Genomic DNA, 22,151 nt, shown 5'->3' with positions numbered 1-22,151 from the left:
CCCTAACCATAGCCTAGCAGGCAGCCAGAATGAAGGGAAGAAAATGCCCCATTATCCTATCAAACTATAAATAACAGAGAGGACTATAGGAAAATAAGATAATGTAGAAATGCTAGAGTCTCCATATAGTCAATCAACTACAAGGTCACTGGCCACTCAAAGGTCAGAACCATCCATCCATAACCCTCCCCTCTCCTTCTAGATATTCCCTGAAATGTTTCCAGAGGAAAGGGCTTGCTTCAAAAGATAATGTTTTCCATTTTTTAAATATTTTCTAGGTGTCTATATACATGCTTTTCTTAAATTTCAAGTGTGTTCTCTTTTCAAAGGTGTAGGGAAGCCCTGGTCCCTGAGCCAGGCTATGTGCTATACCAGCATTACCCACGTTAAGGAAGCACTTTGAACTCTGAAGGCTGAATGCATGCAGGCAGCATCCTGTTCTGCATATTCAGAATTCTTATGTTTATTTCAATCCCCCAATTGTTTATGTAACGGATGGTCCCCATATTCACTATTGGCCTAAATGAGAGACCATTTTTAAAATTTTTACTGAGGACTTAAGGATTCCCTATTTTAGTGGAGAGTTTCTTTGAAGAGTCTTAAAATTCTAGGGATATAAAATTGAAAGTAGTATTAACAAGACAAACTCTTTATTCTTCTTCTTTTCCTTCTTCAAAACTAGAAAATGCTGACAACTTTTCTTCTGAGATGCAGGAACTAGAGCCCTCCTCTCCTCTGACTCTTTAGTAAGCTTGGCTCAGGAGGAAACTCACTCTGCTGAGAGCTATGTGACCAGGGAAGAAAGAAAAATAACTATTCTTTTGGAGATGACCTTAATTACCTGCACAGGTATCAATGGCCCGTTTGCCAAAAGTGATGATTCCACACTGTCAGGGTCCCAGTCTTAGATACTGGTAGCCTCGGTGCCCTTCTGCAGTGTCTACCAGGCAGATTCACACAATGTGTATTTTGAGATGACAAATGTCTGTTTAGCGCTTACTTCCAATTTAGTGGTAGGAAATATGGTGGTCAAGGGTCTCTTAGATGAAACCAACCTGGAGATTATGGTTTTAACAAATGTCTGAATAAGTGGCTACATCAGGCTTCCTCTACCTAGGAAGTGTTCATGATTACTCATGCTCCCTCTAGAAGAGTTTTCAAATTTGTTCTACATAAACCTGCTTTTGAAACACCTAAAATTTTATGAACTCTTTCATGTGGGAATTATTTTAAGTGGGTATTGTTTTTGTTTTTCAACCGTTCAATTCCATTATGGCATTCTGTCTTTTCAAATGATCCCACCTCCCAAGATTGTGATGTATTGGCTATGCCTGCCACTTTCACCCTCCTTCACTTTGCTAACCTCCTTCATCCCCTACTAAATGATTTTTTAATTGGGAGGTAGTTAACACCCAACACTGGTTAAGGTGAACAACATGTTGATCTGATACACTTATATATCGTGATACAGTATGTTAGAGCATTAGCTACCGCCTTCATCATGTCACATAATTACCACCTCATTTTGTGGTGAGAACATTTAAGATCTGGTGTCTTAGCAACTTTGAGGTATTTAAATCAAGGCAACTTTGCTGGCACCGCCATTTTTAGTCCTCTACTTCTTTTGAAGGAGATCTCGAAACAAGTCTATAATATTGAGCAAAATACCACAAACGAGGTGGAGAATCTTCTACAAAGTTATTTAAAAGCAACTTGAACCCTTAATAGGCACTGCACTTATGGAAATAACATAGTATGAAGAGTTAAGACCTAAGTTTGAACTCCCTTCTGCTACTTAGCAGCTATATGATTGTGAGCATTAGCTACATGACTCTCATCAGTTTGGTCAGCCTGTGCTACCTGCAGGGCGCTTTCCTTGCCTATACACTATCACATGTGCCCTCTTAGCAGCCCTACTTATCAGATCCTATTACTCCGGATTTATAGGTGAGCAAGCATGCTTCCGAGAAGGTATTTAACCAAGGACTTGCAGCCCAGACTTGACACATGAAGATGAGAATTCAGGCCCACTGACCCCTAAGGCCAAGACTTTTCTTCATGCTTCACAGATTAGAGGAGTCATTCACCTCTAGGGCTTCTTCCAACATTTTTGCTATTCTATGATTTAAATTGCCTCTCATATTTAAAGTTACGAAGCCAAACAATGAAGAAAGTTTAGGAGAACCATAAAAATTTTGACCCAAGCATTCATTCTTTATAAATTCTTAAACTTGTCCTTCCAATCAATTGACCAAAAAATATTTGGCTGAAGAGAATGACTTAAATACATTTGTCTCTCCTTCCAGGCATACATGCATTTCTAACCTCTGTGATTCTTTCAAATCTCTGAAATTTTCCAACGTTAAAAAAGATACATTCATAAAGTTTTAGGGTTTTTTTTTAAAGATTTTATTTATTCATTATGAGAGACACAGAGAGAGAGAGAGAAAGAGGCAGAGACATAGGCAGAGGGATTCGATTCCGGGTCTCCAGGATCACACCCTGGGTCAAAGGCAGGCGCTAAACTGCTGAGCCACCCAGGCGTCCCTACATGCATAAACTTAAGTTTATTGTTACCATATCAATTTCAAAACCAAGCCAAACTAATCAGCATAATTTTTAAAGGCTTTTCCCTGCTAGGGAGAGTGGAGTCTCAGTAATAAAAATGGGAAAATTAATAATAAAATGCATGTAAATTTTATATACGAATAGTCAATGAATACCCCCTCCCCCACTAGCCACACTATTTTTATTTCTACTTAGCACATTTGACAATGGTTAACACTTAGCATATTTGTGTAACCCTGTAATGTGGTTCATGGATTCTAGAGCAAGACTCCTGGAGTTTGAATCCTGGCTTTGCTACTTACTAGCTGTGTGATCATAAGCAATTTTATTAGTCTCAATGTAATATGGAGATATCCTAAGGCTGAAATAATTTAATATCTATGCCACACTTAGAACACTGCCTGGCACACTAAGGCATTATAAGACTGCTAGCAGCTATTATTTTGGAGAGTGAAATTAAGAAAAGAAGGGAGATATTGCTCTTCATTTACCATTTCTTACTGTTTTTTTCTTTTATAAACTTTAAAATAAGAAAAGCAATTCATTAGAAGTTACTAGACTCTCACTCTACAAACATGTTCCACAAATATGTCATATTATCTCTAAACACGCCCCCCCCCCTTTTTTTTTTTAAATTCCAAACTGTGAGCAGTGATCTTTAGCCTGATTTACCTGGACAAATATGTTGAAAGATTCTGTGATTTACCCTGAATACAGCTTCCCCAGAGATAATTCTAGTCACTCCCTTCCCCTTGGTACCTCCTTCTATTTAATATGACTTGATGAAACCATAGAAGCTACTCTCTGTCCCTAAAACAATAAATCCACCCGAAAGTAAATAGAAAGGGAAATGAAAAAGGTATGCAGTTTTTCCCAGCACGTTTTACCTGGTTCTTTTGTCCCTGCTGCAAGTCATCTATGCTTTAGCTTTTCTCAGTATAATGTTTTATATTAAGGTAAAGAATGCTTACAATTCATGTGCAATTACATCTGTTTTGATATATGTAATACAGCTTTGTGATCATTACTCCAGTTATCAAATAGAACATCCCATCACCCCAGAATGTTCCCTTGGACTCTCTTTCTGTTCAGCCCCACCATCCACATTCCCTTAGGCAACCACTGTGCTGATTATTAACACCAGAGATAATGTTTGCCTAATCCTGAACCTCATATAAATGGAATTATACAGAACGTACTCTTTTGTGCCTCGCTTCTTTCATTTAACATCATGTTCCTGAGGAACATGTATTAATGATTTTATTTTTTGAAATTACCGAGTAATGTTCCACTGTTAGAATATGTCACATTATTTTAATCCATTCTCCTGTCCATGGACGTTTGGATAGTTTCCAGTTTGGGCTATTATGAGTAATATGGCTAAAAACATCCTTATACAAGCATTTTTGTGGGCATATGTTTTCATTCTCTTGGGTTAGTACCTAGAAATGGAATTGCAGGTCATAGGGTAGATATTTTTCATAAGAAACCACCAGATAGCCTTCTAAGGTAGTTGTCCAAATCCCAACTCCTACCAGCCGTGCTTGAGAGTTTCAGTTCTTGCATATCCTTGCCTAAATTTGGTGTTGTCGTTCTGTTTAATCTAGCCATTCCAGGAGGTGTGAAATGATACCTGATTTTGGTTTTAACTTGTATTACTCTGAGGCCTAAGGATTTTAAGCTCCATGTACTTATTGGTCATTATTTTTATGCAGTGACTATTCAGGTCTTTTACTTATGATTTTACTCGTATTTGTGTTTTGTGTGTGTATCTGTTTGTGAATGATCTGTAAGAATTATTTACATATTCTGTGTAAAAATCCTTTGTTATAGCGATATCGTGACTATTTTGTCCTAGTCTGTAACTTGGCTTCTTTTTTTTTTTAACACTGTCTTTCAATGAGCACAAGTTTTTAATTTTAATGAAGAACAATTTAGGAACTTTTTCCTATTATGTTTAGTACTTTCTGTGCCCACTTTTCAAAATCTTTGCTTATCACTAAATGGTGAAGATATTTTTCTGTCTTTTTCTAGAAACTTTATACATTTAAGGATATGATACATCAAGATAAAGGTGGTTTGTTTGGATGGTTGGTTTTTGCTTTTGCTATACATATATTTGTCAACTCATTCCAGCACTGTATGCTAAAAAAGACTTTCTTTTGGCTTTGGAACATTTATAGTAGTACTGGTGGTGGTGGTAATAATAATAATGGTAATAGTAATAGTAATAACAATAATAATGTAAGTCCTTCAACTTTGATGTTCTGCTGTGTTAGAAATCTTACTTCTTTACATTTTCATATAAATTTTAGCAATTTGTCTTTTACCAAAACAATTAAGAGCTTTTTGGGATTATGGTTTCTTTGAATTTATAGACAAAATTGAGATTTGAATTTTTTTTTTTTTTTTTTTTTTGTGGTACATAAATGTTTAATTACTTGATTCGAACATGGGAATGAAAAAAAAACCAGCAAGATAGGCCTGGCTTTTAAGACTTTTTGTATTCAATTGTTCTACTTTCACATCATCTCCAATTAGTTGATACACATAAGTGACAACTGTAGAAGCCTGGATGTCCATCAGCACAAATGAAGGAATAATGTTTGCTTCCAAGGCATTATATATGCGCCAGTGGCAGAACTTGGGTTAATGTAGAATTTATTTTCATGCTCAAATGCTTCAAATTTGTGTGTGTGTCCCGAGATAAGAATGTCCACATCGAACTGCCTCTGCAACAGGGCTAAGCTGGCCATGTCTCCCCATGGAATAACTTGATGCCCATGGATCAAACCAATTTTGAACTGCCCAACAGTTAACAACTTTCTGTTCTGGATAATTCAGATTCTCATCGAAGTCTCCTTTCACAATATGAACATTACCAGCCAGAGTCATGAGGTAGTCATGCAAAGGTTTCCAGTACAGAGAATGTGCTCAATCTTTCCTGGCACCAGCAGTTTTTTTAATTTAGCTGGCAAACTGTTGCACTGGTATGGGATGTGCAGATCTCCTAATACCAACACCAATCTGTGCCCAGCCATCCTGTCACTGGGCTCCACTCAGTCACCAAGATTTGAATTTTAAATTTGACTTCTTATTTAGCCTTCCAATTTATGAACAGCACATATCTCTTTATTTACACTCCAGTTTTTCTTAGCAATATTTTATGACTTTTATTGTGGACAATGACGTGTCTTATAAAATTTATTCTTATGCTTGGGACGCCTGGGTAGCTAAGCGGTTGAGCATCTGCCTTCAGCTCAGGGCTTGATCCTGGAGTTCTGAGATCGAGTCCCACATCAGGCTCCTTGCATGGAGCCTGCTTCTCCCTCTGCCTGTGTCTCTGCCTCTCTCTCTGTGCCTCTCATGAATAAATAAATAAAATCTTTAAAAAAAAATTAGATAACTGATATTATCCTTTCTTCTTTCATAACACAAGCATTTAAACTATGAATTTCATCCTCAGCATTATGTTAGTTGCATTCCACAAATTTCAGTATGTTGTATTTTCATATTCATTCAGTTTAAATGTTTTTGGATTTCCTTTGTGGTTTCTTTGGAGCCATGTAACTCCAAACATTGTTAAATTCCAAACATTTCTCCTTGACTTCTGTTTTGTTAAGCTTGTGCAAGCTTTTAGTCTTTTGAAATGCACTGAGATCTGTTCTTTTGGCCTATCATGCAGTCATACAATATTACCTGCTGGATGCTATATGGGCACTTGAAAAAAAATATTTTATAGTTGATTGGTACAGTATTCCATAGCTGTATGTCAGATTAAGGTAGATAATAATTTGTTTACATCTTCTTATTCTTACAAGGTTTTTTGTTTTTTTTTTCTTTTTTCAGTATATATGAAGTCACTTCACATGTAAGAGGGCTATAAGCATACACTTCTAGTACTAGAGCTAGCTCAGTACTAGTTATTTCATCATGATTGTCAATTTGGGATTTTGGTCCATTAATTCTATCAGCTTCTGGGACAGGAGTATTACATTCTCTAAATAAGATTGTATTTGTCTGTTTATTTCTCCCTTTAATTCTATCAGTTTTTGCCTTATGTTTTCTCTAATGACATACACTTTAAATGTTAGGACTTCCTTATGTATTGAATCTGTTATACTATGAAATGTCTTTCGTTATTGCTGTAATATCCCTCATGTTGAATTTACATTGCCTGATATTAATATAGCTATATTACTTTCATATGCTTACTATTTACATGTATATCTTTTTCCATCCTTTTATTTTCAATTTTCTATCTCTGTATACTTAAAGTACATCTCATATGCAGTAAGCTTGATCAAACTATGATTCTCAGGCTGTTGCCTGATTTTGTAAATAAAGTTTTATGGTGGCACAGCCATGCCCATTTCTTCACATGCTATTTGTGTTGCTTTATGATACCAGTGTTGAAGAGTTGGAACACAAACCATATGGCCTACAAGCCTGAAATAGTTGCTATCTGGACCCTCTAGAAAAAATGTTAACCCTTGAAATGTAGCATTTAGTTGTTCTGCTTGCTTAGTACAGTCTGACAATCTCCCTTTGGTTGGAGGATTTAGCCAAGCTATGCTCAACTTAAGTATTGATACAATTACATATAAAACCACCATTTCACTATTTGTTTTCTAGTTGTTCTCTCTTCCTCTTTTCCTACTTTCTTTTGAGTTATTCAAATAAGTTTTACTATTATATTTTAATTTCTCTAATGGCCTTTTAACTATACCTCTTTGTATTCTTTTATTGCAGTTGCTGTAGGGATTACAATAAGAGCTCTTAATTTACAACAATCTACTCATGTAATAATGTAAAACCCTTGAAACATTATAAATGTATTTAACCTCCTTCACATAATTATAGTGTGAGGTTTGTAATATATGCAGTTGTAATGAATATGACAGCAATAGGAAAATGGATGGAGGAGGTTCAATGAGATTGTAATGTTTCAAGGGTCTCTTACAATGCTGTATATATTGCATTAAATGATTGGTTGTCTTTATAAGAAATTGTTTTAAATAGTATTTATATTTTACCATATATATATAATCTACATTCATTCTTGTACATGTGGGTTTCCATGTAGTGTCATTTCCCTTCAACCAAAGAACTTCCTTTAATACGTCTTTGAGCACAGGTCTGCTAGCGAGGATTTCTCCTTGTTTTCTTTCAGCCAATTTAATATGTCTTTATTGCCCTTATTCAAAAGTCTTTTTATTGAATATAAAATTCTGGGTTGAGATTTTGTTTTCAGCATTTTAAAGATGTTTGGTTATCTCTGTTATGAGATTTTTTTTTTCCTGATGAGACACTCAGCAGTAATTTGTGTCATTGTTCCCCTGCACAAATTTTCTGTGGCTATTTCAAGCCCTTTTCTTTATGTTTGCTTTCTGTTAGTTTGATTATGAAGCACTTAGGTGTGTTTTCCTTTGCGTCATTCCTCTTTGGGGATTGCTGAGCACTTTGGATCTCCAAGTTAATGGGCATCAACAAATCTGGGAATATTTTTTCATTGTTTCTTCAAATATATTTTCTGCCCCATTGTCTTTTACTTCTTCTACTGGAACTCTAGTTGCACATACATGAGACTGTTCAGTATTGTCCCATAGGTCACTCAGGATCTTTTTTTCCCTATCATCTTTCTATTTTTCAAACTGTATAATTTATGTTGTTTTGTCTTTAAGTTCATTGAGGCTTTCTTCTGTACCTCCAGTCTGATGATAAGACAATTCCATGAATTGTTCATTTGCAATATTGTAGTTTTAAACGGTAGAATTATTTTTGTTTACATTTTTTTGCACTGAGATTTCTGTCCTCTCCTTGTCACCACGTTTGTCTTTATATCATAGAATATGTAATGCAATAACTGATTTTAAATTCTTCCCTGCTATCTCCAAAGTCTGTGTCATCCAAGGACACTCTCTAGACTTTGTGTTAAATTGTTCTATTCTTCATATGTATGGTAACTTTTTAAAAATTGTAGATTAGTCTTTTTGGGGTGATACAGAGATTCTATGTTCCATTATATTCTTCTAAAAAATATGGATTGTTTTCCCCAGCAGACAATTAAACTCTAGCTGATTTCCTTGATTTTGTGAAGGTTACATTTACATTTTATATGGCATATCTATCTTAAGTTGAATACTGACACTCAACACATAGTCTTTACTTGGCTCTTCTGGGAAAGATTGATATGTTTGCCAAGGGCTTTTGGCTTGGTGAGATTCAGCTCCAAACTATATTTCCCTGTGTAGACAGTAGCTAAAATCTTTGTCACATTTTTAAACTTTCCACCTGTTGCTTTCTGTCTGGCTAAGTGAAATTTCTGTCTCCACACACACAGTGTAGGAATCATCCAAGGGGTTTATTATGATTTACACACATGTTTGGGGTTCTCTCCACTCTATTGCTCTCTTCTTTCTGAGATTTTTTTTTCCTTTTATTTACAGTGTTCTAGTTAGTCTTTGTGTCTCCAGCTGGAGAGTGACTTAAGAAGAAAAGTTGTATAACAATAGAACTCACCCAGCATAAGGGTCAAATTTTCTTCAGTTTCTACTTTCTTTTTGTCCCCCTCTAGTACAGGCAAATAGTTTATTTTTCTGAGAGTTTATAATTGTTATAAATGTAAGGATTAACAAAACACATGGGTTTTGGAGTTTTAAAAAATCATTATTGGTACCAGAGTTTCTCATAGTCCATATGTTATTTCAATGTTGTGAAATCGTTATGTCATGAACCTTAACATAACTTCTTTCTTCCAATATGGGTCAAAGAAAGTTGAAAAAATCAGAATTGCAAAACTGATTTATTACATTGCTAAATTTTTAAATTTAAAAAATTTTCTTTTTTAGAAGATGCCTATAGAACATTGACTCTTTTAAGTGTTACTCTCTCTAGTGGCTCCAAACATGTTGGAGTTTTCACTTTAAAGGCAAGGCATAGTGGTTAATGAAATGAGTTTGAAAGAAAAAAAGAACGAGAGAGAGATAGTGAAAGGAGAAGTCTAGAGAAAAGGAATGGAGGAAAAATCAGAGAAGCAAGAGAAGGCAAGGAGAATAAAAGGAAGGGAGAGAAGAGGCTTTGAGACACACGTGGCTTTCCATGATTACTACAATAGCTTACTGACTTATAGAAATTATGGTTATTAGTATTTATTAGACTATATCATTAGAAGCTATTAGAATAATCAAGGTATGTGTTTATATGTATAATTTTGTTCAGTTTTATTTGAAAAGACTGGAATAAGGAATCACTCAGGTACTGTCATGGTACTGTATGGACTTTATATTGGTAAACACTAATATCATAAGGAACAGTGGAAGGAAATACATATTAACTGTAATGAGGTCAGTTAATTCAATTCAGTAAAAGAAATGTCCTTTGGATGCCTACTGTATTCAGTCAATATATTAAGTGCTGTGGTTAAAATAGAAATACAGCATAGTAGTTATTCTCAAGGAGTTAGTGATCAAGGAGACTAAAAAGATTGGCTACATCTTAAAGTGTCATGGGACAGATGGCTAGAGATCTGGGTGGAGACTCTCCAAAGGAAAGAGGTAGTTCTTTCTGTTTTTAAGGGCTGAAGAAAGGGAAACATGCCAGTACCTTAATCAGAAGCTAAAGAAGGCCATTGCCATGGGAATAGGGATAAACCAAAGGTAGACTTTTAGTAAAACTGCAACTGAGCCTTAACCTAGCTCAAGTCTAGACTGAACTGGAATCATCAGCTCCTCACCCTATCTCCTTAACAAAGGAAAAGAGAAACCTTACCTAATGGAAAATAACATTGTATAGAGTTGCTACAGTTCATCTATACACATGGTGTCATGGAAAATGAAAAGGACTAGCTGTGTAAAAAGTCAAGAAAATACAATCAATTATCAAGAAAATAGAAAAGCAGACAGATGTGCATGATTTGGACATTGTAATTAATAAATAGACAAAGACATTAAAATGATTATAGATAATATGTTGAACATAGAAGAAAAGATGGTCAAAGGAGATGAATTGAAATGTGTTCTTAAATATTTTAAAATCAAATCGACATTTTAAACCAGAAAAATATAGTATTAGAAAATAAGCCTTTGATGGGTGAATTTAAAAGTGGATTGGTGGGGTGCCTGGGTGGCTCAGTCAGTCAAGTGGCCAACTCTTGATTTTGGCTCAAGTCAGATCTCAGGCTTATGCCTCAGGTTCCATGTTCAGGTGGGGAGCCTACTCCTCCCTCTCCCTGTTCCCCTCCGCTGCTGCTGATGCACATGCTCTCTCTCAAACAAATATTAAAAAAATAAATAAATAAAAGCCGATTGTTTACAGCAGGGCACATAAAAAGCAAACCGGAATACAGATCAATAGAAAACACCTAGATTGAAGGGGCAGTATGGAAAAGAATAGATAAGGAACATAAGAACATAAGAAAAATGTGGGGCACCTACAAAAGATCCAACTTATATATAAGTAAAATACTACAAAGAGCAAAAATGCCCATCACCAATAAAATAAATAAATAAATCATGATGTATTCCCCCAATGACAGGCTCTGTAGCAATGAGAATCAACAACCTATAATGACAATCAACATTATATATGAATGTCACAAACATTAGTTTAAGTAAAAAGCCGACAAGAATTCATGTAGTATGATTCCATTTATGTACAAATGACAGGGACAGGTAGAGCTTTCTGTGAGAACTTAGGATTATAGTAACTGATGGAGAGGTGGTAGAGACTGGAAGGGAGCATAACGGTGGTACTTCTGGGTCTGCAGTTCTTCTGTTTCTTGAGCTCGGCGCTGGTTACATTCAAGCATCCAGTTTTTGAAAATTCATTGAATTGTATGCTAGTGATAGACACATTACCCTGTATGGATATTAGTCTTCAACTGAAACGTTTTATTTTATTGTGTTTAAAGATTTATTTATTTGAGAAAGAGAGAGAGAGAATGCTTGCTAGCATGTTGGGGAGGGGGAGAGAGAGAATCTTAAGCAGATTCCATGCTGAGCATAGAGCCCAACGCAGTGCTCGATCTCACAACCCCAAGATCATGACCTGAGCTGAAACTAAGAGTGGGACACTTAACAGACTGTGCCACCCAAGCCCCCCAGTGAAACCATTTTTAAAAGAATTCATAGATTTATTTTAAAAAGAAAATGATTCAGAGATTCATAGAAAATTCAAGTTCTATCAAAAAATCACCATTCCTCTATTTTACTGTTAAGTTTACTAAAACTTTGTTATCTGTTAAGTAATTTGTTAACCAAAAAGATTAAACCTCAAATTATCTGTGATATACATAATGTGATATATATAGACAGCTTATGTATCTTATACTTTATATATTAAATTATTTTATATATATTTTATTACATAAAATATATGAGAGAGAGAATGAGGATATCCATCTACATCATTCTTCCATTTGCCTGGAAAATACATAAGATAAGAAAGTTGTCATTCACTATTATGTACCATTTTACTGGAAGATGGAAAATATTTTTGTGATAATATAAGTCAAGACATAGACTCAAACTTACAACATGTCTTATTTACATTTTTAAATGTCTGATGCAAAATTGAATTACATATTTTAGCACTTAGTCATGTTGGCAGAGTATGAGCTTGCTCTCCTGCCTTATGAATGGACTTAGAAGGCTGTAGTTTAAGCTAAACTAAGAATTTTTAAATCACAAATTAAATTAAACTTGTGCTAAATATAATGAGTATCTCAGCTTAAATGAGCCATATGTCTTTATCTCACTTGTACATGTATCATATACCATTACATATCTCTTTCTAGTAAAGTTGTGATTCTTAGCAAATGAGCAAAGGAATTCTATTTTTTTTAAAGAATTTATTTATTTACTTATTAGAGACACAGAGAGAGAGAGGCAGAGACATAGCAGAGGGAGAAGCAGGTTCCCTGCAGGGAGCCCTGATGCAGGGCTCGATCCTCAATCCCAGGACCCCAGGATCATGCCCTAAGCCAAAAGCAGATGCTCAACCACTGAGCCACCCAGGTGTCCCAGGAATTCTATTTCAATAATAGAAATACATTTAGGGGGAAATTATTTTTAGGGGAAAAATAGAGCTTTCTCCCTAGTTTCCTTACATACAGGAAAGAGAAGGAAGGAAATATACACTTTTTTGTTTTGTTTTGTTTAGATTTATGTATGTATTTTAGAGCCAGAGGGAGAGCATAAGCAGGAGGGGCAGAGAGAGAAGGGGAGAAAATCTGAAGTCTACTGTGCCAGCAAGGTGGAGCCCGACACTGGGGCCAGATTTCATGACCTGTGAGATCCTGACCTGAGCCAAAACCAAAACGCAGACCCTTAGCTAAGTGTGCAACCCAAGCAGCCCAATACTTTTTGAAATACAGTTGTGGGGCATCCCGGGGGGCTCAGCGGGTTTAGCACCGCCTTCAATCTGGGCTATGATCCTGGAGACCCAGGATCGAGTCCCACATCAGGCTCCCTGCATGGAGCCTGCTTCTCCCTCTGCCTGTGTCTCTGCCTCTCTCTGTGTGTCTCTCATGAATGAATAAATAAAATCTTTAAAAAAAAAAAAATACAGTTGTGGTTTCTCCTGAGTCATCCCCAAACCAAGGAATTTAGCTGGTGTTTAAGAAAACCTGATTTCAGCTCTTAAAAGATAGAAGAGTCATGTGTAACCATGGCAGCTACTTGGGCGCTGGTTCTCAAACTTCCGCATGCGGTAGAGCCACCATGTGGTCTTGTTTACCAGAGATTGCTGGCCATCTCCCCAGAGCTTTTGTTTCCATTGTTCATTGTGGGGCCTCAGAATTTGCACTTCTATCAGGTTCCCAGAGGTTGCTGAGATGTTGGTCTAGGACCACAATTTGAGAACCACCACCAGAGCTGCTTTAGCCTCTGCTGTCAGTGTTCTGTCATAAGCTTGGGTCCCTGTTGAATCTTGCTTTGATTTATTTGATTAAACAGTTGATAAAGATACAGGCCATTAACTCAATCTGGATGCATAATAGGGGATGTTGAAAGGGAAACGCCCTAATAAAACTCCCTTGGAAACATTTTGCAGCAAGTATTTACCCAAAAGGGAAGTTTTTATTATTAAATGATAATTACTTCCTATAAAGTGAAGAGAAAAATATCCCAGCCAAAACGATGATGCAACTAAGTGTGCATAGTCTGTGTTCAAAATACTCTCTCTCTTGCTTTTTCTCCTACCATGTGTTTAATGCAACTCCACTACCAAGGTAATTGCACCCGAGTGTGTTCTGTTACCAGTCAAGGCTCACCACTGCAGAATGGTTTGCTGCAGTCTGGTGCCTGGATTAGATGTAAAACATATGCTTTTCAAGACACATTAATGTCACCCGTTTATAAAATTACAAAGAAAAAAGAGTTAAATGCGCACATGTTAAACGTGATGGTATTTATTTAATTTTCTTACAGGACTGCATCAAAACACGTAAACAAGGACCTTGGTAATCTGGAGGAAAACAAAAAGTTAGAAGAAAACAATCACAAAACAGAAGCCTAAGAGAGAAACTGTTCTAATTGTTGTCCAGGTGGGTAGGCTGTGTGAGGTTTCTAGAAATAAGTCCCAAGCAAGTGTGACACCCCCCGACCCCCCACCTCCAGAGAGGGAGGGAAAGCGTTGACATTGAGACGCTTCAGAATTGCAGCTTGCAAAACAGGAGAGTTCCTCCAGAGGACACTTTGGCAACTCAGAAAGGTGTTCTCAGAAGAATGGAATCTCAGTGGTCTCCCCATCCTCTAAAAAATAGCCACTATCCTCTGAATAATTAAAATCAATTTTGAGATTTTAACGTTCAATTAGCATTTTGTATTCTAATGCCAAAAATTTTTTTTTTTTTGCTGAGTGCAAAGCTTAATTTTATAAATTGGTATTATGGTTGGAAGAGAGCTGGTTCTATGCTTCAGATTTATTTTAAAAAGCAATTATGAGAATAACTTTTAAATATAAAAATTTTGATCTAAGGATTTAATACTTACAAGAGTCCATGTATATATGCAGCCATCTCCCAAACTATTTTCATGGAAAGCCCGACAAATTTTGTAGACACACAAACACTTTTGCAGTTAGCATGTGTACGATATATATGTGTGTGCGTGTATATATGTGTATCTACACGTGCACATATATGTATGCGTGTATATTCCAATGTTACATATATTGCATATATTTCTATATAATAGCTATAGGAGTGTGATTTTTAAAGACAGTCTCCAAAAAGAAGTCTTTCACGGTATTGCCACTTAGAATTTGAGCTTTTCTTGTTGATTTATGTTCTCCTGAGCCAGCCAAAAAGAGAAGCCATTTGGACAACTTATTTTGTGTGTCCTTGAGAGTAGCTGTTGCTGTAGCTTGCTCATCGGATGTAAAAATCCCCAACAACCACAGTAAAACTTTGGTTCATTATTGGTTTATTTATATAAGCAGAAGTCACAATCTGAGTGTGTCACCCAAGGCAGGAGGCATGGGAAAGAATTATAACTGAAAGGATGCACACGGGAAAGAAAAGTAGAATAATTGAAATAAAACATTTTTAAAATCTGAACACCGGGATCTCAAACGGATCGGGTGAAAGAAGTAAAAAACTCAGTTCCTTTCCCCCATCCCGCTGTCCCTTGGAGACCAAATAAGCAACATCCCCACCTGATTTTTTTTATTCTTCCTCTGCAGGGCTCATTCCTCAGTCCTTTATAAACAGATTTTGCCTTCTGTTTTCTTCAAAATTAGATAGAGTGAATTCTCAAAGAAAAAGTAAGCTTAAAGACAAAACTTAAAGAATGAAATATTTTCCCAAAAAGCCCTCTAATCTTCATATGAATTAAGCAATTTTCATAAAAATAAAGACTCTCAACAATTCCAAAAAATTACCCGTAGAAGGACTGCAACAATGCCTGGGATTACAGATGGGCTCAGGGACAATGGAGTTTTATGAAAGGATCCTATAAAGTAATTCCTATCACTTTTAGTACAAGGCATCTGTTGATGGTGAAAAATGATTGCTATGGTAACCTACTAAATTGTGTTTTTTTTTCATCATTTCAGAGAAAAAAAAAACTATATAGACCAATTGAAGCATGAACGTGGATTGTATTTAATACATATACAAAGACATTGACAGCAATTCATGGTTCAAGTATTAAGCAGTTCATTCTACCAAGCTGTCACAGGATTTTAGAGAATTATCTCAAGTTAAAACAATTAAATGAAATTACAAACAAAAACAAGTTTTGGCAGCCATGATAATAGGTCATGTATTGTGTTTGGTTTGATTTTTTTTTTTTTTTTCTGTAAATGTCTGCACTGAGGATTTCTTTTTGGTTTGCCTTTTATGTAAATTTTTTACGTAGCTATTTTTATACACTGTAAGCTTTGTTCTGGGAGTTGCTGTTAATCTGATGTATAATGTAATGTTTTTATTTCAATCGTTTATATGGATAATCTGAACAGGTACATTTCTGATTCTGATTGCTATCAGTAATGCCCCCAAATTTTCTCACAAGCACCTAAATCCCAAAGGTGGCAGCTTGTGAAGCCTGGGGAACGCACACATTGCTCTATTCAAAAACTGTGATTTTTTTTTCTTTTTTTTAATCACAAGGGAAGGGGAAGCAGAGAGTCAGATTGATAAGCAGCAGACGAATTGATTCTGTGCATGCACGACCAGCTGACTCTCAGAAGTAAGTCACACATGCACATGGACACACATACATGATAATGGTACTCCCAAACTGACAATTTTGCCTATTCTAAACAAGACGTAACACAGAATTTGGGTAGCACTTACCTCTAGAGACACCTGCTAATAAATTATTTTCTGTCAAAAGAAAAAAAACCCAACGTGTGAGAGACAGTTTGGAAAAATCATGGATAACATTCCCATTTTCACAGCTCGCAATGTAAATCACTGTAATTAAAAATTGGTGTTAAATCCTTTGGGTTATCCACTGCCTTAAAATTATACCTATTTCCTTTAAAAAAAAAATAGATATCAGTCAGAATTGGAGATTTTTAACAGTGGTCATTATCAAAGCTGTGTTATTTTCCACAGAATATAGAATATATATTTTTTTCGTGTGTGTTTTTGTTAACTACGCTACAGATATTGAATGCACCTTGAGATAATTTAGTGTTTTTAACTGGTACATAATTTATCAAGCAGTACATGAAAGTGTAATAATAAAATGTCTATGTATCTTTAGTTACATTCAAATTTGTAACTTTATAAACATGTTTTATGCTTGAGGAACTTTTTAGGGTGGTAGTATAAATTGGAAACTTTTTGAAGTAGACTGGATAAAGGCCCATAGCTACTTGTGACTAGACTTTTAAACTTTGCTCTTTCAAGCAGAAGCCTGGTTTCTGGGAGAACCCTGCACAGCCATTTTTTGTCCCAGGATTTACGTAACTTTACAGGAAAAAAATTAAAAGAAAAAAAAATGAACATCAGATTTCCAGGTAAAGAACTGTATTCTTTGGGAGGAAAAGGAAAACTGATGTTTGTTTTTTAGACTGATGAGATAAACAATTCTGAAGGCAATGAAAACGAAATAGAAGATAAAGTCAGAAGGAGATTGGGAATAATATTTCGCCACTTCTGCATTATTTAGAAACACATGTTATTGTACATTTAGTAAACTGTTGATTGTTCTGAGCAGTAGTGACTCAGTTTAATAAAAGCTTCCTGTAGTGCATTGGTATGGACTCAATACATAAAATATCCTACTAGACTCAATGCTGTATAAAATATTATGGGGAAAAAGAAAATATGTTATTTTGCCTCTAAACTTTGATTTATTGAAGTTTTATTTGGCAGGAAAAAAAAATTGAATCTTGGTCAATATTTAAACCAAAGTGAAAGGGGAAAAAAACCAAAGTTATTTGTTTTGCATGGCTAAGCCATTCTGTTATCTCTGTAAATACTGTGATTTCTTTTTTTTTCTTTTCTCTTTAGAATTTTGTTAAAGAAATTCTAAAATTTTTAAACATCTGCTTTCCACAATACACCATGAACACTAAAATGAAATTACTTCCCTATAAATATCTTTTTTTTCTTTTTTTTCTTTTGGTGTGGGAGATCAAAGATTCAAAGTCTAACTCCTAAGATATATTTACAGAAAGAAGCGCTGTCACAATAGAGAGGGTAATACTACAATTATTTCTTGGCTTCCACTTGCTGTAGTTAACTAAGTCCAAAAACAGCTGTCAGAACCTAAAGAGCAGAACATTTGAAACTCAGAGCTCTGGACGGAAAGCAGGAAGTTTGCCGGGGACAAAGGGGACAGCACTATTACTATTGAATCAATGCCTGGAGAAAAAAAGCGGAGTTTATTTGTGTAACGGGAGCCACATGCACAGCGAGGCTGGGAAGGAAGATACTGCACCATCCTTAACTTCGGAGCTTGCATCTCTCCAATGTAACGCTTTGGCAACAGGAGACAGGTCTTGCCAGTTCAAGTCTCACTTCCTGTCTGTGTTACCAGAATTGTACGTGGAAATGGATTAACATACCCGTCTATGCCTAAAAGATAATAAAAATGAAATATGTCTTCACATGCCTCTCACAGCTGTCTTCTTGTCTAAAGTAGGCTGTTCATGTGTAGAAAGTCACTGTCTTTATTAGAGAGGGGACAAAACTGACTGTGATTCCCCGTAGCCCTGAGCAGTGAATGCGGCAAAATAAAATTGTCTATGCCTTCCCACGATGGCAGGCCAGGCCACTACATGTAGTCCTGGACTTCGACGGTGATTGGTTCCTTAATGCGTGTGTCTCCGTCTTCAGTGATAACATGGTACTTATTTGGGTGTCCCCTGTGGCTGTCCTAGAAACTTAATTAAGAGGGCGCTCTCCTGCTTCTTCTCTTCTACCATTAGCACACCACCCAACTTGCCATTTGGAATTACGTAAGCATGAACTTTCATAGAAATGCTTCCTCTTCAAAAGAAGATAAAGCCAGCTATGCGTACATCAGAGAAACAGATTGCTGTTTATTGAGCCAATCCTATGTGCTAGGACCCATACATGATCTTATTTAATCCGTAATAGTTGTAAGTAGTATTAAATGCCCCCCATTTAATAGCTGAAGACTATCTGCTAAAACTATCCATAAGTCCCAAATGCAGTTAGCTTCCAAGTAGATAAGTTGGCTATTAGGCCTGACCTGATTCTGAAGGCCATGCTTGTCCTAGTCTACTGTAGTCTCCAAATTTCTGTGATAAATCCTTCTTTGCATCATATGTAAGAGCGGGAAATATTAGTTGACACATGAAAGGGTTATATCATCATTGAAGAATTATCCTGAGATATTCAAATCATGCAACAGGCCAGTATTATAGAATTTTTCAATTGTATTTGGGTGATTGGAAATTTTATTAGACATGTGTATGTTTAAAGCATATGTATTTAAAAGTGATGACATAAACTGCACATAGACCATGTGATATATATACATGTCCCACTACAGTGTGAAGCACACATATATTCTTGTCATACACTAAATACCTAAGTCAGTGCTCTTTTGATGTCTTCTTTACATGGTTTCACTTCAGTCCCCTCAACATCCTGTCACAGGAAGCACTGTCTCCATTATACAGATGAAGACAGTGTCCATAACTTTACAGTCACAGGCACAGCAGGTGCCTGAACCAGGACCTCTGTGCTCAAGTCCAAATTGTATTCACTATATTATTTATTATCTCTATTAGAAGAATGAACATCTATCTGTCCTCGAGGCTACCAAAAAGATAAATTTATAATAACCTACTTGATCCCCTTAATTAACTAATGTCATTCATATTTAAAGTAATAGGATAAGAAATATGTGGAAACTGCTTTAAAAATGATAAATTGCTACATAATCTTTTTAATTGTACGCCTAAGGAATCAAATGCAACTAATTCTACTATTAAAACAATCAATGCTCTAGATTCGGCTTTATAAATATAGTACTTTAACAATAAAAAGTACTTAAATCAAATATAGAAAGCACATTTCTCCCCTTAGCTTCTTCATAAAAATTATGTTTTTAAGATTTTATTTCTTTATTTGAGAGAGAGAGTGTGTGTGTGCACCAGTGGGGGAGAGGGACAGAGGGAGAAAGAAGGAGAAGCAGGCAACCAATCGGCTGAGCAGGGAAGCTGACCCAGGGCTGGATCCCAGGACCCTGAGATCATGACCTGAGCCAAAGGCAGATGCTTAACTGACTGAGTCATCTGGCCGCCCCTCATAAAAAAGATTTCTAAAACACACTGTATGTGGGAAATGTAAAGTCAGAAAAGAAGCTCTTTTCCCCCAGCATGCTGGCTCTTCACCTGTTCATCATCCTTATAATCCAATTTATGTTTCCTCCCTAAATCTGGTATTCCCTCATTGTTTCCTTATAAATGCTCCTAAAATACACAAATAGTCATTGGAGAATGAACACACAGGCATGCAGCTCCAAAAGCAGACTCCATTCTCAGGTTATCTATCTTGCCCCTTTTATTAGCTAGTTCTGGGAAGGGTTTCACCTTGTGATGGCCAAGCAACTGAATGAGAGAAAAGATGCTTTGTTACGTAAAAGACGTGTGTGGGTGTGGGTGTGTGTGCATTGTGGGCTATTTTATCTTATTTTCCTGGAAAGGAGGACATAGAATTTGCTTATCAGAAAAGGGATTTTTTGAAGGACTACAAAACGTTTTTTATACAGGAAGCAACTATGTGGTTAAAATATTCATGATATTTGATGACCAGGTGATTCATAAGTGTAACAAACAGGTACCACAACACATATGGGACTCTGGGGTGCAATGAAATTTGTGAGTGAACCTTATTGTATAAACTCTATGCTACAAAGAAATAAATGAGCGTCTCAGCATCATAGAGGCTCAAGATAAATTATTAGATTCTTTGAGAAAACTTGCATCATCAGAGAGCAGAGGCTGTGTTCTCCAGAGCATTTGATAAAATGTGCCATTAGAAGTTGGCAGCAAGTCAATTTGGACTACTTGTGAGATAATCAAAATGAAATCTCAACTTTTCCTATAAATTTTCTCTGATCATTTTCTCCCAGGTGAGTCAGGATAAATTGAGCTTCAATTAGCAGGTTAAATTGATGGCTTGATTCATATACATCCGAGATGTCCATTTCCACAGGGGGAAAAAAAAAAGGTTAAAATTTGGGTAGCCCTATACATTTCTTTGAATTCTCATCAGTAAGAAAAACACATTATTAGCAAAATAAGATGTAGTTACTGCTTGGAAATTGATTCACAGCACTCTCCCTGGAATGGCTCATTAAGGAAATGGAATATTTCTGTTAGGAAAAGGTTTATGTCTAAGCGTAAGAGTCATTCCTTGGATGCTGAACTGTCACTAACCACTCAATCTACCTGGAAAATTCGGGCTTCTACGTTGTTGGCAGTAACACGAGGCTCCGTGTTCTTAGATTGATTAGCATCGTCCACCAAAAGCTTTAAGTAGCCTTCGTATTGAGAGGCAACTAGATGTTACCTATTGTAGAATCAGATTCCAAGAGGGAAGATTATTTTTAAAAAACATTTGCAGGTTCATTTGCAGAGGTAATCTTCTGTGACTCTTCTTAACTTAGAGAGCTTTGTTTTTCGTATATAATAGCTGTATATAAGCTGTTTAAAAGATAATGGGGTTTTGGTCGCATTGGCAACACCGCAAAACAACAGATAGACCTTCCCCCATGTTCCTAACTAATAATCTGTTTTCGGAGAAATATAATTCAATAGTTGCCTGTAGTGTCATTGTTACTCTTCCATTTTTTAGGGTGGGGGAGGGGCAGAGGGAGAAGGAAAGAGAGAGAGAATCTCGAGCAGACCCCCTACTGAGCACAGAGCCTGACATGACGCAGGGTTTGCTCTATCTCATAACCCTGGGATCATGACCTGAGCCGCAGCTAAGAGTAGGATGCTTAACCGACTGAACCACCCAGGTGCCCCACTCTTTGATTCCTTTGTGCCTAATTTTTCTTGAATGTAATAAAGTCACCCAAATATCAAATACGTCCTTCCCTGTTATAACCACAGGATTCATGATCTTTTTTTGTTGTCCTGATGATCATGCAACGTATGGAATCAGTGTTCAATTTGGAGGGCTGTGCAGATTTGTCCGCATTAATGCTATTATTTTTGTGGGATTTCTGCAAAATAGATGGAGTGAAGTTTACATTAATCCCTTCAGTACCCTTGCCCGGTGACTCAGCATTGCGGTGAAGAGAAACTGGCAGTGAGGCGGTTTGCATTGACTCACCTCCGTTATGCCCCCTTCTTACTGTTGGAAGAAGGGTATGTATGTGGGTACAGGCTGAGGTGGGGGGATGCTGCTTCTCAGCTTCTCCTTCAGAATGACTTTTCCAAGCATTTGATCCCAGTGGTTGGGAGCAAAGTCCAACGGGCTTCACCAAAATAGGTTACATCCCAATTTAGAAATGAAAGACCAGAATGGAGGAGCAGAAGGCTGGAAAGTTGGATGAGCCCAGGGAGCTGTTGACTGATGATTTGCTTCCCCAAGTGAGCTTAAGTTTCCATATTCAAAGCCCCTGGATCTGTCATTGCAGTGAATT

General features: G+C 36.5%; 1 protein-coding gene and 1 pseudogene across 4 annotated transcripts in view; one reads left to right on the top strand and one right to left on the bottom strand.

Annotated features, from left to right (window-relative positions):
- Positions 1-18,132, top strand: part of ALCAM (activated leukocyte cell adhesion molecule) — a 211,876-nt gene extending 193,744 nt beyond the window's left edge. For all 4 annotated transcript variants that reach the window (XM_072812481.1, XM_072812479.1, XM_072812480.1 and 1 more), the window contains 2 exons: positions 13,998-14,113; positions 15,625-18,132. In XM_072812481.1, the coding sequence (XP_072668582.1) occupies positions 13,998-14,085 (88 nt within the window). In that variant the 3' untranslated portion in view covers positions 14,086-14,113; positions 15,625-18,132. The remainder of the gene's footprint in view (positions 1-13,997; positions 14,114-15,624) is intronic.
- On the bottom strand, positions 4,984-5,656 carry LOC140625192 (vacuolar protein sorting-associated protein 29 pseudogene; annotated as a pseudogene).
- Positions 18,133-22,151: the final 4,019 nt, after the last annotated feature.

Source organism: Canis lupus, chromosome 35 (genome assembly GCF_048164855.1).
Source record: "Canis lupus baileyi chromosome 35, mCanLup2.hap1, whole genome shotgun sequence".
NCBI classification, from domain to species: Eukaryota; Metazoa; Chordata; class Mammalia; order Carnivora; family Canidae; genus Canis; species Canis lupus.
Note: the sequence above shows the minus strand (reverse complement) of the source record. Positions and strands in the feature narration are given on the sequence as shown.